At 46.3% G+C, this 12,541-nt stretch overlaps 1 protein-coding gene across 3 annotated transcripts in view; it reads left to right on the forward strand.

The window, feature by feature from the left end:
• The window catches only part of PALLD (palladin, cytoskeletal associated protein), a 386,129-nt gene that overhangs the window by 180,415 nt on the left and 193,173 nt on the right, over positions 1-12,541 (forward strand). For all 3 annotated transcript variants that reach the window (XM_036854853.1, XM_036854851.1, XM_036854852.1), the window contains exons 7-8: positions 4,028-4,169; positions 4,739-4,762. In XM_036854853.1, coding sequence (XP_036710748.1) covers positions 4,028-4,169; positions 4,739-4,762 — 166 coding nt within the window. The remainder of the gene's footprint in view (positions 1-4,027; positions 4,170-4,738; positions 4,763-12,541) is intronic.

Genomic DNA, 12,541 nt, shown 5'->3' on the forward strand with positions numbered 1-12,541 from the left:
ACAGCGAGTGGACGAGCCGGCTCTTATCATGGTTACCTTTGGGCTGAATAGATACTTGTTGCGCAGCTGCTGTGTGACCGTAGTTTGTAAAGGGTCTGAGAGAGGTGGCCCTGCTTACGTTGGACCTGACAGAGCTCAGAATAGACTGGGAAACAGTACAAGAAACAACACAAAATGCTGGGTAGGGAACTGGGAGAACCGGCAAGTTTTATAGACGTTTTTTTAAAAAACTGACTAATTTTCAGTTTGTCCAAGTTGGTGTTTTGCATTGCCAAGCTGATGACGTGCATTTCATTGGTCAACTGTTCAGCTCAGAAATGGTTCCATGTAGTATTTCTTCTCTGTTTCCTACCCCCCTTTTTGAGAAAGTTATAAACTTTATTTTTTTTATTGGAGTGTAGTTGATTTACAATGTTGTGTTAGTTTCAGGTGTACAGCAAAGTGATTCTGTTATACATATACTTTTTTTCAGATTCTTTTCCCTTATAAGTTATTACAAAGTATTGAGTATAATTCACTGTGGCATATAGTGGTAGGTCCTTGTTGTCTATCTCTTATATATTGTAGTGTGTTTATGTCAATCCCAAACTCCTAATTTATCCCCCCTCCTTTCCCCTTTGGTAATCATAAGTTTGTTTTCTATGTCTGTGGGTCTGTTTCTGTTTTGTATATAAGTTCATGGTGTCATTTTTTTTATTTGAAAGACACTTTAAAAGGCACAAGTAAAGGAAGAGGTGCACCAGTACACTGTCAGAAGTCATGACCCTAGACCAGTCTCTAAATTCAATGCAAATCTAGCTCACATTCCAACAGGTTCCTTGTTTTTATTTGTGTTTGATGTTGAACTTCGCCATTTGATTCTAAACATTTTGTGGAAGAAAAAGTGGCTCAGAGCAGCCAGGGCCCTCCTGCAGGAGGAGATGGTGTTAGGGATCTGAGATGTCAAGACTTCCCAAGGCCAGAGCATCAGGAGAGCAGTGCTGGCTCGAGGCTGGACAAACGGACGAACGAGGCCCAGAGAGTGCCCACAAGACACCCCAGCAACCCGCGGTCACTGCAGGGTGGGTTCTTCAGCAGAGGTGGGCCCCGACCTCACACTTTTCACAAAAATCAATTCCAAGTAACTAAAGACAAATGTGAAAGCAGTTTCTATAAACCCATCATCTAAAAACTATAAATCTGCAAGGCAGCCAAGAAGAGCATCTGGATGGTCTTCATGTAGGGAATGATTTCTTTCTCCTAAGCCAGCCTGCATCCAGCTTGCTTAAAGACCTTTTCATAAACAGACTGTTGACCGGAGGATGCAACAAATGATAATTGTTGACAGCAGCATTGAAGTCGCCTCCCAGGATAAAATACCCAAAAAGAAAGAAAACAGGCATGCCAAACCTGCCAGCAACCGTGTCGGTGTAACAGCCCATGGGGTCGTCCATCCTCTGGTGCTTAGAGCCGGAGTTGTTTACGGAGGGGTGGGCACGGCACGTTTACCTGTAGTTTAAGAGTTTTTCTCAAGCAGCCTCATGAAACTGGCCGGGAAATCTGTGTTACCTGCCACACTGTTGCTGGGGACACGGTTGATTTTGGAGCCAGGGCCCCATGCACCTCTGGGTTGAGGCCGATCAAGCGTGTCCTGGTGGCACCAGGGAGGGGAGAGGCCCCGAGAGTTTCCTTCCCTCCCTCAGGGCCGTGGAATTCCTCCAGGGCCATGAGAGACCCTCAGTCCCAGGCACATACCCTGTTCCTGTCCCCTGCAGTGCAGTCCAGCTCCTGAGACAGAGGTTCCGGCAGCAGCGTCCCCCCTTCCCCAGAGAAAACCAGGAAGCGTTCTCTGAGCTTAACAGAAAGAAAAGTAAACCAGAATTCAGCATTTTCACAAAGCTTGAGTTTTTAAGTCGCAAACTGTAGAGTGGCCGGAGCTCAGGGCTGTGTCCCCGTGCCTGCAGCTGCATGTCCTGGGTCTGGACAGTGGATGTCGCCCCGTTCTGCACGGTCTTCTTCTTCCTCACTGGCACCTGCGCCCTTTCCCTGTGGCCGGCGCCTCTCCCCGCTCTGCACTGTCCTTTGGGGGCCTGGGCTCTGGTTCCGGAGGGGATGGTGGTGGCAGGGGGCGGCCTGGGCTTTGCAAGTCCAGTGGCGCCTCCATCCGTGCTCTCCCACGTCGCTGGGAAAGGTTCCCAGGGGCTGAGCCAGAGCCGCAGAGCTGGTGGGGACAGCGGGGCTGTGAGTCACAGGGACACACATGGGGCCAGGAGAGCAGCCTGCTGTGTGTGGCATTTCTCCCCAGAGCAGTAGACCCTCCCAGGAATCTCAGTACCAGGTGGACCTGACAACGAGAGATGCTCTTCTGTGGACCCTGAAACACCCAGGGGTCCCAGAGTCTGCCGAGTGGACGACCCTGACTGCCAAGGTCAGCCTCTGAAGGTGGCTCTCGGCCTCCCTTGGGGTCCTCACTGTGGTTCCTACAAGCGAACCATGTTTACGGTGGCTTCTGTCGAGAGAAAAAGCTCACTCCGGGAGGGGCCAGGTGGCACACCTCGGCTAACCGCAGAGGTTTGACTGTGTAAAGTCTTTGGCATCTTCCCATTTACCACCTATGTGATTTTCCAGTGTTTGAACAAAATGCATAATCCTAGGAGCAAACAGAGTCCCCCTGTGGTGTCTGAAGGCTCACACGTGAAGATTTGTGCAGCATCTGTAACGTGCTGTGAACACTTCCTGGACAAGCCGGGGGCGTTGATTCATCCATCCACACAAGCTGGACCCCGTGGGCCACATCTTCCCTGCTGATCTGCTAAATTAGCGCTTTCTGGACCAATCAGAAAGTGAAAGTCAATTTAAAACCAGAGATTTTCCTACAGTTAAAAGTAAGGGTGGAGAGAGAATGCACTCAGAAGTAGGTAATACTCTTCACCTTTCCATTAAAAAAACAAACAAACAAAAAAGACCTTAGCCGCCAAAATTCTTATCAAATGCCTTCCCAGACTTCACAGTAGACTTTTATGGTTCTGCCCACATCACGGACTTTGAGGATTTCCACGGGGCCGGGGCACACACACTGCAGGCCACTTGCTGCAGGGTCTGTTTTTCCCAGCACACCATTGGCTGTCTCTTCAGAAAAATGTAAAATAAAAAGCAAAAACAGAAATAGGAAAAAAACCCACAAAACTTCCTGATGTGAATTTGTTTGCTTTGGGTCTCTGCATAGGTGAATTACTTGATCGTATTTGACTTCTTTTAAGAGTTCTTCATGTCCTTTATCAGATGCAATACTCTGTAGTCAGAAGGGTAAATAGCCAAAAAGTTTCAGTGGGCCAGTGGCTAAGCAATCGCAGAGGGGAAAGGCAGAGTGCGGACACCTGGAAGGGGCCAGTTATTCCTTTGGTATTTAATAGCCGGTTTACAAGCGTCACGTCTTTGCATCTGTGAAGCCAAACGCATTTCTGGTCTGTTGGGTTGTAAACATTTATTGGGCTGGAGTTGGAGTGGGTGGCACCAGGGTGACAGCGGGGAAAGAGGCAAGGAAGGTCAGGCCGGGGAAGTGCTCCTGTTTTCTTATTTCACTGAGAATCTCCAAATGAGAAAATGCCAACCCTCATCCTGGTAAAGCGGACCCAGGAAGCTGGTGGGCAGAGGTGGCGCCCCGCGAGAAGCTCAGAGCTTGGGAGACAAGTGGGGTCTCCCTGCCTTCCTGTCTGGGTCTCTCAGGAATCTACACTCAGATGGAGTGCGATTCTTTAAAGAGGTTTGCATTCCACCAGCCCACTCTTCAGTGTAGATAAAGGTACCCGTTACCATAAAATTCCGTGAATGCTAGAGCCGTACCTTTGCAGGGTGGGCCCAGCGTTTCTGCTGGCCCCATGGGAAGCCTTACTCACTTCATTACATGCAGTTAAAGGTGTTTCTCCTGACCCGATTTTATGCTGCAAAGCCTGCGTTTGCTTCTCTAAGGTTGGGAAGTGTTGCTCTGTGTTGTGAAGCTGGGTGGGACCACACCAAGGCCTGACGTGCACGGATCCTTGCATTTCAGGAGCTGCAAAGCATCTCAGCCTCCAAGGGACAGGCGTCTGTGCTGGAGTGCCGGGTCCGAGGCACGCCCCCCCTGCAGGTCCAGTGGTTCCGACAAGGCAGTGAAATCCAGGACTCTCCAGACTTCCGGATCCTACAGAAAAGTAAGGAGAGGGGCCCGTGCCACCGCCCCCAGGTCTGACCAAGCCCTCTTGTCGAGCTCCAGGAGAACCAGGAAGGGCTTAGTCACTGAGATGCATGGATTTCTTCCTCCCTCCCTCCCTCCCTTCCTTCCTTTCTTTGCATTTTATTTGTTTTAATATTTAATTTAATTTTTATTTTATATTGGAAGATAGTTGATTTACAGTGTTGTGTTAGTTTCAGGTGTACAGCAAGGTGATTCAGTTATAGGTATACATATAGTCATTCTTTTTCAGTCTTTTCCCATATAGGATATTACAGAATATTGAGTAGAGTTTCCTGTGCCATACAGTAGGTCCTTGTTGATTATCTATTTTATATACTGTAGTGTGAGATGCATAGATTTCTGTTCTCCTAGTGGGGAGGACGCGCAGGGTGCGGCACATTAAAGCCGCCCTGATGGAGTTTGTCTGCACCATTTCTGCAGACATGTCCTAGACAGGGTCACACAAAAAGATGGGTAGGTTTAGTATGAACGGAAGCCCAGTCTAATACTCTGTTTTGATTTCTCTTTTTCTCATGTGGGAAACAGAACCTCGATCCACAGCTGAACCTGGTAAGAAGCTTTTTCTTTTTTTCTCTCTGGTAATGTATCTCTTTGGTTTCAATAGCTCTTTGTTTCCGTTTTAAAGCCATAAGCAGAACAGTGTTTTTGCAGTTCCCTGGAAATGTGAAACCCCCTTACAGACAATATCTTCTTTATCGTGGGGTCTGCACACTGCGTTTTACATCAAGTTCTTTATGAGGGAAACATGAAGTTCCATTCAGACAAGAAGGTCAAGCTCAGTGACTTAAGGCTTTTAAAACTGTAGTCTGTTATACTCAGAAAGCAAATTAAGCTCAAGATGAAAAAGCATCCTCCTAAGATTCCAGGAGAAAAGCATGATCTGTTGCATATTTCTGCTGACCAAAAGCCACCAACAACTAGACCCCAGCCTGGAAATGCACCTCACGGGAAAGCAGCCTGAAGGTGTCAGCAGAGTGACCACCCGGCATCTCTCATTAATGTGCCCTGACCCATGAGCGCTTCCTGTGCTACACCAGGAAGAAAGGCATCTTGCCTTGGAATTGCACCTCCCTGGGCCTCATCAGAGCCGTGTGGTCCAGAAGCCCAGGTGCCCTCCCCTCCCACCTCGCACTTCTTGTATTTTTATGGCTCCTATAGATGAAAGTGATGTTTATAAGAGAAGCAGAAATTTTTGTCCAGGTGTTTCACAGCACATCCTCCTCGAAGACTACTTTCTTAGTATTTTTCCCATCAGCAAAGTCACCAGTTTCACTCCCTTCTTGCCAAAGGGTGGAAAACGTGTGTCTCTGCTTCAGCATCACGCAGACCCGGCTGCACATCTCTTGGGAGCCAGACCCGGCTTGGCCTTTCTCGGGGTTTGTGGTGGCTCCTGGTCAGAGAGACCGAGGGCAGTCCTGAGCCTCTCACACCCGCGCACCGGGGCCTGAAAAGCAGAGTGTGAGCCTGTGAGGGTCCAAAGCGGAAGGGATGCTGAGTGTCAGCCTGAGGGAAAAACTGGAATTGATCTGATACCTTCTTTTTTTTAATTAATTAGTTTTTATTGGATTATATAGTTGATTTACAATGTTGTGTAGTTTCAGGTGTACAGCAAAGTGAATCATTTATACACGTATATATATCCACTCTTTTAGGTTCTTTTCCCATATAAGTCATTACAGAATATTGAGTAGAGTTCCCTGTGCTCTACAGTAGGTCCTTATTATCTATTATATATATATATAGTAGTGTGTATATGTTGATCCCAATCTCCCAATTTATCCCTTCCTTCCCCTTACCCCCTGGTAACCATACGTTTGTTTTCTGTCTGTGACTCTACTTCCGTTTTGTAAATAAGTTCATTTGTACCGTGTTTTTAGATTCCATATATAAGTAATATCATATGATATTTGTTTTTGTCTGACTTACTTCACTCAGTATGACAATCTCTGGGTCCATCCATGTTGCTGCAAATGGCATTATCGTGTTCTTTTTTATGGGTGAGTTATATTCCATTGTATACAGGTACCACATCTTCTTTATCCATTCATCTGTCGATGGACATTTAGGTTGCTTCCATGTCCTGGCTATTGTGAATAGTGCTGCAATGAACATTGGGGTGCATGTCTCTTTTTGAATTACAGTTTTCTCTGGATATATGCCCGTGACTGGAATTGCTGGATCATATGGTAGCTCTGTTTTTAGTTTTTTAAGGACCCTCCATACTGTTCTCCATAGTGGCTGTACCAGTTTACATTCCCACCAGTAATGTAGGAGGATTCCCTTTTCTCCACACCCTCTCCAGAATTTATTGTTTGTAGAGTTTTTGATGATGGCCATTCTGACCAGTGTGAGGTGATACCTCATTGTGGCCTTTATTTGCATTTCTCTAATAATTAGTGATGTTGAGCATCTTTTCATGTGCATATTGGCCATCTGTATGTCATCTTTGGAGAAATGTCTATTTAGATCTTCCTCCCATTTTTTCATTGGGTTGTTTGGTTTTTTTTTTCTATTGAGCTGCATGAGCTTTTTGTATATTTTGGAGGTTAATCCCTTGTCGTTCGCTTCATTTGCAAATATTTTCTCCCATTCTGTGGGCTGTCTTTTCGTTTTGTTTATGGTTTCCTTTGCTGTGCAAGAGCTAATCTGATACCTTCTTGTTGTGAGTTACACCCAGACCCCACCGCCCACCTGTACAGTCCCCACGTCAGGTACTGTGGTCACTTTTCAAACTGTGGAAGCCACACAACTGCATATTTTGCTGTGACATGGCTTTGTATAAAATTGCACAGTGCTGTTCCCTGATACAGGGGACTTCTGAGACTCAATCTCCTGCGTGACCTGATGTGGAAATCCTATGGGGGTTAAGGCATATCTTTTACATTGCTATTTTAAATAGACTAGACAGGCATGGATAGATAGATAATAGATGAATGGATGGGTGGATAGATAGACAGGTAGATAGATATAAAAGTAGGAACCAAATATCTCCTTTATCCTCAAGAAAGTCTGTGTGAACAAATCTGTGGAGCAGGTTATCTCTTTTGCTGCTTTATGTACAATAAAACTAAAACCTTGGGCCAAAAGTTCTGAAGGCATTCCTGGTGGAATGGATTAAGGCTGCTTTGGTGTTGCATTTTGGATTCTGTTTGAATTCATGCAACTCTTCTTTCATCGTGTTTTATCCATCGTCATCACCTACACAGGTGATATGATTTATTAAATGTCTCCCGTGATCTGTGTTGGAAAATCACAAACTAAGCATCACCTGAAAATTTAAAACACTGGTGAGAAACTGCATAGTTTAGTTTCTGAGTAAGTGCGTGTTTGAAAATTGAAAGCACTCAACACACCAACTCAGAAGGAGTATTTGGGTGAGGAGGGAAGAGAGAAGCTCCTCCAGCCCCTCCACCGCCCCTCAGACCACATACACTGTGCCTGTCTCAGTCGTGTCTGCTGTTTTGCTTCTAGAATATCGTTTTGATCATGAATTATTTAGTGAAACCGGTCCTCAGCAGCATCATGGGGTGGTCTGACCTCTAGAATGTTCTTAAATGCTTTTTGGTTTAATGTGGCAAAATCACGCCAAGAAGAGCAGGAGACGGAAGGCCGTCCTTGTAAACTGCATGTCCTAGCAACGTATGAAAAAGGCTGCCCTCGCTGTGTTCACTGAAGTTTCTTATTTTTCTTTCCCCTTTGGTTCGATCTGGAGGCATTTAAGGAAACAGACTCTTCCGTTCAAACCACAAGAATAGCGCTTGCTGAAGACAGATAATTCTTGATAGAGCAATATTTCAAGCAAATCTGTCAATACAAGGCAAACACGTATATAGTCAGGAGCTGTGAAAAACAAAACACTGCTAGTCTTCCCCGACCTCTGATAATTCCTCCACAATTATATTCTCCATGACATGGTTGGAATTGCTTCTTTTTTTCCATACAGGACCATTAAAATACTCTGCCTCAGAGAAATTCCCTGGTGGTCCAGGGTGTCGGCGCTTCCACTGCCGTGGCCCAGGTTTGATCCCTGGTCAGGGAACTAAAATACCGCAAGCTGAGGTGCGTGGCCAAAAAAAAAAAAAAAAAAATACCCTGCCTCAGAAATCTACACTTGGCACGGAGAATTAAATAAAATCCACACGCATGAACGACGGTTCGAGTGACTGCTTACATGAGTTGTTATGAGTTAGAACTTTAGAACAAGCAAATACTAACACATATTTGTAGTTAAACAATGCCCTGACTTGCCTGACAGAACCAGGTATGATTACGATTCCTTTATTAGTAGGCGAATGTTTTCTGACATTGACTTGAAGTTGACCATGGATGCTTCCAGGGGAAAAAACAGAACATGTATTGAAGCTTTTACTGTCCTTAAATGACCTGATGGACTATTACATCCAGTAGACAGACCTCTGAACTACTCAACCTTAGAGATTATACATAGGAGCTGGCTTCCCTTGTGGCTGTTTTTTAGCCACTGTTAAATGGAGAGGAGAAAAATTGACATGACTACGATACATCTGAGGCAAGAGATAAATTTTACAGAACTAGGTCGGAGATATTCTCCAAATGCTAAAATATAAGTAGCCTTTGAAATTCAGAACACATCTGAGCATTCTGGTTTTCCTGCCCTCTCTCCCCTTCCTGACATGATCACTCTTGCTCTCTCCCTGCTGGCTGGCCTCCCTGCCTCCCTTTCTTTCCCCATATCCCCCCTCATTTATTTATATATCTCTTTTTTTCTTCTCTTCACTCTCCTTCTTTTTTCTTATTCATGGGCAAGATATTTTAAAGCCCTAGAAATGAAACTGAAATGCACTAGTGCCTGGTCACAGCCCCCGTAGGGATTAGATGTTTAGATAAGGAAGGAAACAGCCCATTCCCTGCCGATGCATTTGTGCAACGGAAACAGGTTTTTCTTGTCACTCCTCTGCTGGGTCTGTCTGATGTGTTTTCCACTCCTATCTCGTCTAGACAGAAGTCAGCTTGCATCACCCATCTTCTCAGACAGCTTTGTGAGTTCATGGCAGTCAGCTTACTCAGAACCCACACGTGTCTGCCATAGTACCTGCTCTGGCCTCCTTTTTTGACGTTCCGACTTTACCCTGATTGCATCCTTCAAAGACCAGTGTTGGGGAGGGCAGGGCCACAGAAGACTCCTTCGACAGCTGTCCGCGCTCAGGTCCTGACTCAGCCGTCTGCAAACAGCCACAAACTGTATCGCATTACTTCTATAGCACTGTCTCATGGCACGCAAAATCGAAACTCCAAAAACCAACGCGTCTTACTGGTTGGGGAACGGTGCACATAAACGTGCGGTGCCCTGACCTTCAATGTGCATCACCAGGGCCACCCACCCTCCAAGATCTTGGAGAGTGGAATCTGTGCTTTGGTCCCGTGAGTCACGATGTGAAGTAAATTATAGTTTAAATGTACTGAGGTGCTGAGCAGTAGGAGGGCAACGGTGAGGATGTTTGAATGCGATTCCAGGTTAAGATAGTGGAGTAAACAAAAGTGGGTTGGATAAAGCCTGTGGTTCCCAAACCATGTGGCAGGGTGCCCTGGGTGCCCCACCTTCCAGCAGAGGTGCTGGAGATGCTGAAGATTTTTGACAAACACAGTGACACTTGATATCTCATGGGGACGACTGCCGGCTTGAAACAGTTCCAATGTTACATCACTCTACATTCTCTTCTGTGACGTCATATCTTTGTGAAACTGAGTTTTTGGTGTGTGTGTGATAAAACGCAAGTCCCATGTGAAAATCAGGAGGACTGTGAAAGCGGGCTGACTGGGTCCCATCTGATGCCAGGAGGGGTTGTGCCCTCCCAGCAGATACACACATCCGTTAGTACGTGATTGTAGTGATTTAAGAATGAAATACTGGTATTTTTCCTTCAATTTATATGTACTTTTTAAAACAATAACTAACTTGTTAAGACCTAAATATTATTATGTTCTTTAGAAAGAACTGCTTAACAAAGGCTATTCAGTATATCTTTAGGTTTTGGAGCACCGTAAAAAATGACTGAGACACTTAGGGTCTCGTGAACCAAGAAGGTTTGGGGAGAAATCTCTGGGGAGAGAGGGAGAGGCACCAAGACACCAAAAGGAGAACTGCGTGACTGTTGGAACCCTGAGATCTGCGTGCCTCTGCCCTGCCCCCCCAGACTGGCCTCTAGAAGGCCAGCCTGGTGGAGACCGAAGGGCTCATTTCTGGGTGATGGCAACATCCCAAGAGAAGAAAAATCCATCCATAATGATGCAGGAGTTTCTCCAAGACAGAGGCCATCTAGGTAACACCCAGGGGAAGGCCAGGGTGAACAGCCGCTCTCTGCTGTCCAGAGATTCCCGTCGGCTCAGAACGACGTTGGACAAGAAGAGATCAAAGGCGTCTGAAGAAACCTCCCTCTGGGGTGATACAGGAGAGCCTGAGCAACTCCCCAAAAAGCAGCTTGGAGGAAACAGACTTGAGAAGAGGAGAAGATGTAGAAGCAAAGCAACGCTCTCGTCGGAGGGATAAGAAAATCAGCGCATCCAAGAAGTAAAAATAACAGGTATAAGGGGGGAGGAGAGGAGGGACATTCAGAAAACAAGGAGTGCTTGCAATGAAAAAGCTGGTAGCAGAAATGAAAGTTAGGAAATGTCTCGCAAAGTAGGAGAAAAAGACAGAGAAGGGATGTAAGAGAGAAAAGGTAAGAAAATTAGATGGTAGCGACCCGCCCCGGTAGACTACACATCTGTAAGTAGGATTCCAGGAGGAGAGAACAAAGGGGAGAGATTATCAATGAAATTTTTTTTTTCATACCCCAAACGGAAGGATATCAGTTTCCAGATTGAAAGGACCCACTTGCGAGCACAACGTATGAAAACACATTGACAGAAGCGTGCATCGCTGTGAAATTCACAACATCCAGGACGAGGCCATGATTCTCCCCGTGTCTACAGAGGAAGCAACAGGTCACAGCAAACTAACAGGATCAGAGTGACCTAGGACTCCTCAACAGGCTTACTAGGCACACAGACAGCGAAGCAACGCCTTCCAGATTCTGGTGTAAAATGACCTCCAACTCCATAAGGAGATGTGGTCAAGATTTTTCAGAGTTGCAGGGTCTCAAGGATTTTCCTCCACAGCTTGTCTGTAGGGTGTGCTCCCTGCAGCGAGAGAATTCACCGGCAAGAGCAAGATGTGAGGACAGGAGCATGACAGCAAATGCAGCCAGAGGCCGGGGTGCCCGGAAGGCACGGCTGCACATTGATGTGTCACAAGGACAGACACAGCAAGGCATTCGTCCCTGAGAGCTTAGGGCCGCCGCCCATCTCCTGCCCTGACAACAGACGATCGCGGGTGAGCTGACCCCAGGTCGCATCTCTGCTTGGCCCGGCCTGTCACTGCCTGCCGGGTCAGTTGGGAACACTGTTACCGCCCACGGAAGTGCTCTGATTTGACCTGGTGCTGAGATCTGGAAGTTGGCCATGTTGAACTTGAAAAGAGAGATTTCAGAGACACAGACACCACCAGTGATTCCTCCCAGCTGTCCAGTTCCTGCCCATGCTTAGCCCCTCCAGGTACCCACCAACCCACCCCCGGGAGCCCCAGATTTCCCAGGAAACCCCGTGGCCTTGCCCACCCCATACCCCTGAGGGCTTTGGTAAACATCTGGGGAAGTTGAACTTTTTTCTGACAGTGGGAAGGCGGCCTTTTTTTTTTCTTTTTTTAACATCTTTATTGGAGTGTAATTGCTTTACAGTGGTGTGTTAGTTTCTGCTTTATAACAAAGTGAATCAGCTATATGCATACGTATATCCCCATATCCCCTCCCTCTTGCGTCTCCCTCTCACCCTCCCTATCCCACCCCTCTAGGTGATCACAAAGCACCGAGCTGATCTCCCTGTGCTATGCGGCTGCTTCCCACTAGCTATCTATTTTACATTTGGTAGTGTGTATATGTCCATGCCACTCTCTCACTTCGTCCCAGCTTCCCCTTCCCCCTCCCCGTGTCCTCAAGTCCATTCTCTAGTAGGTCTGCACCTTTATTTCCATCTTGCCCCTAGGTTCTTCAGAACCATTTTTTTGTTGTTGTTTTTTAGATTCCATATATATGTGTTAGCATACAGTATTTGTTCTTCTCTTTCCGACTTACTTCACTCTGTATGACAGACTCTAGGTCCATCCACCTGACTACAAATAACTCAATTTCGTTACCTTTTATGGCTGAGTAATACTCCATTGTATATGTGTGCCACATCTTCTTTATCCATTCATCTATCGATGGACATTTAGGTTGCTTCCATGTCCTGGCTATTGTAAATAGAGCTGCAATG

This window comes from Balaenoptera musculus, chromosome 6 (assembly GCF_009873245.2).
Source record: "Balaenoptera musculus isolate JJ_BM4_2016_0621 chromosome 6, mBalMus1.pri.v3, whole genome shotgun sequence".
In the NCBI taxonomy this organism is placed as follows: domain Eukaryota; kingdom Metazoa; phylum Chordata; class Mammalia; order Artiodactyla; family Balaenopteridae; genus Balaenoptera; species Balaenoptera musculus.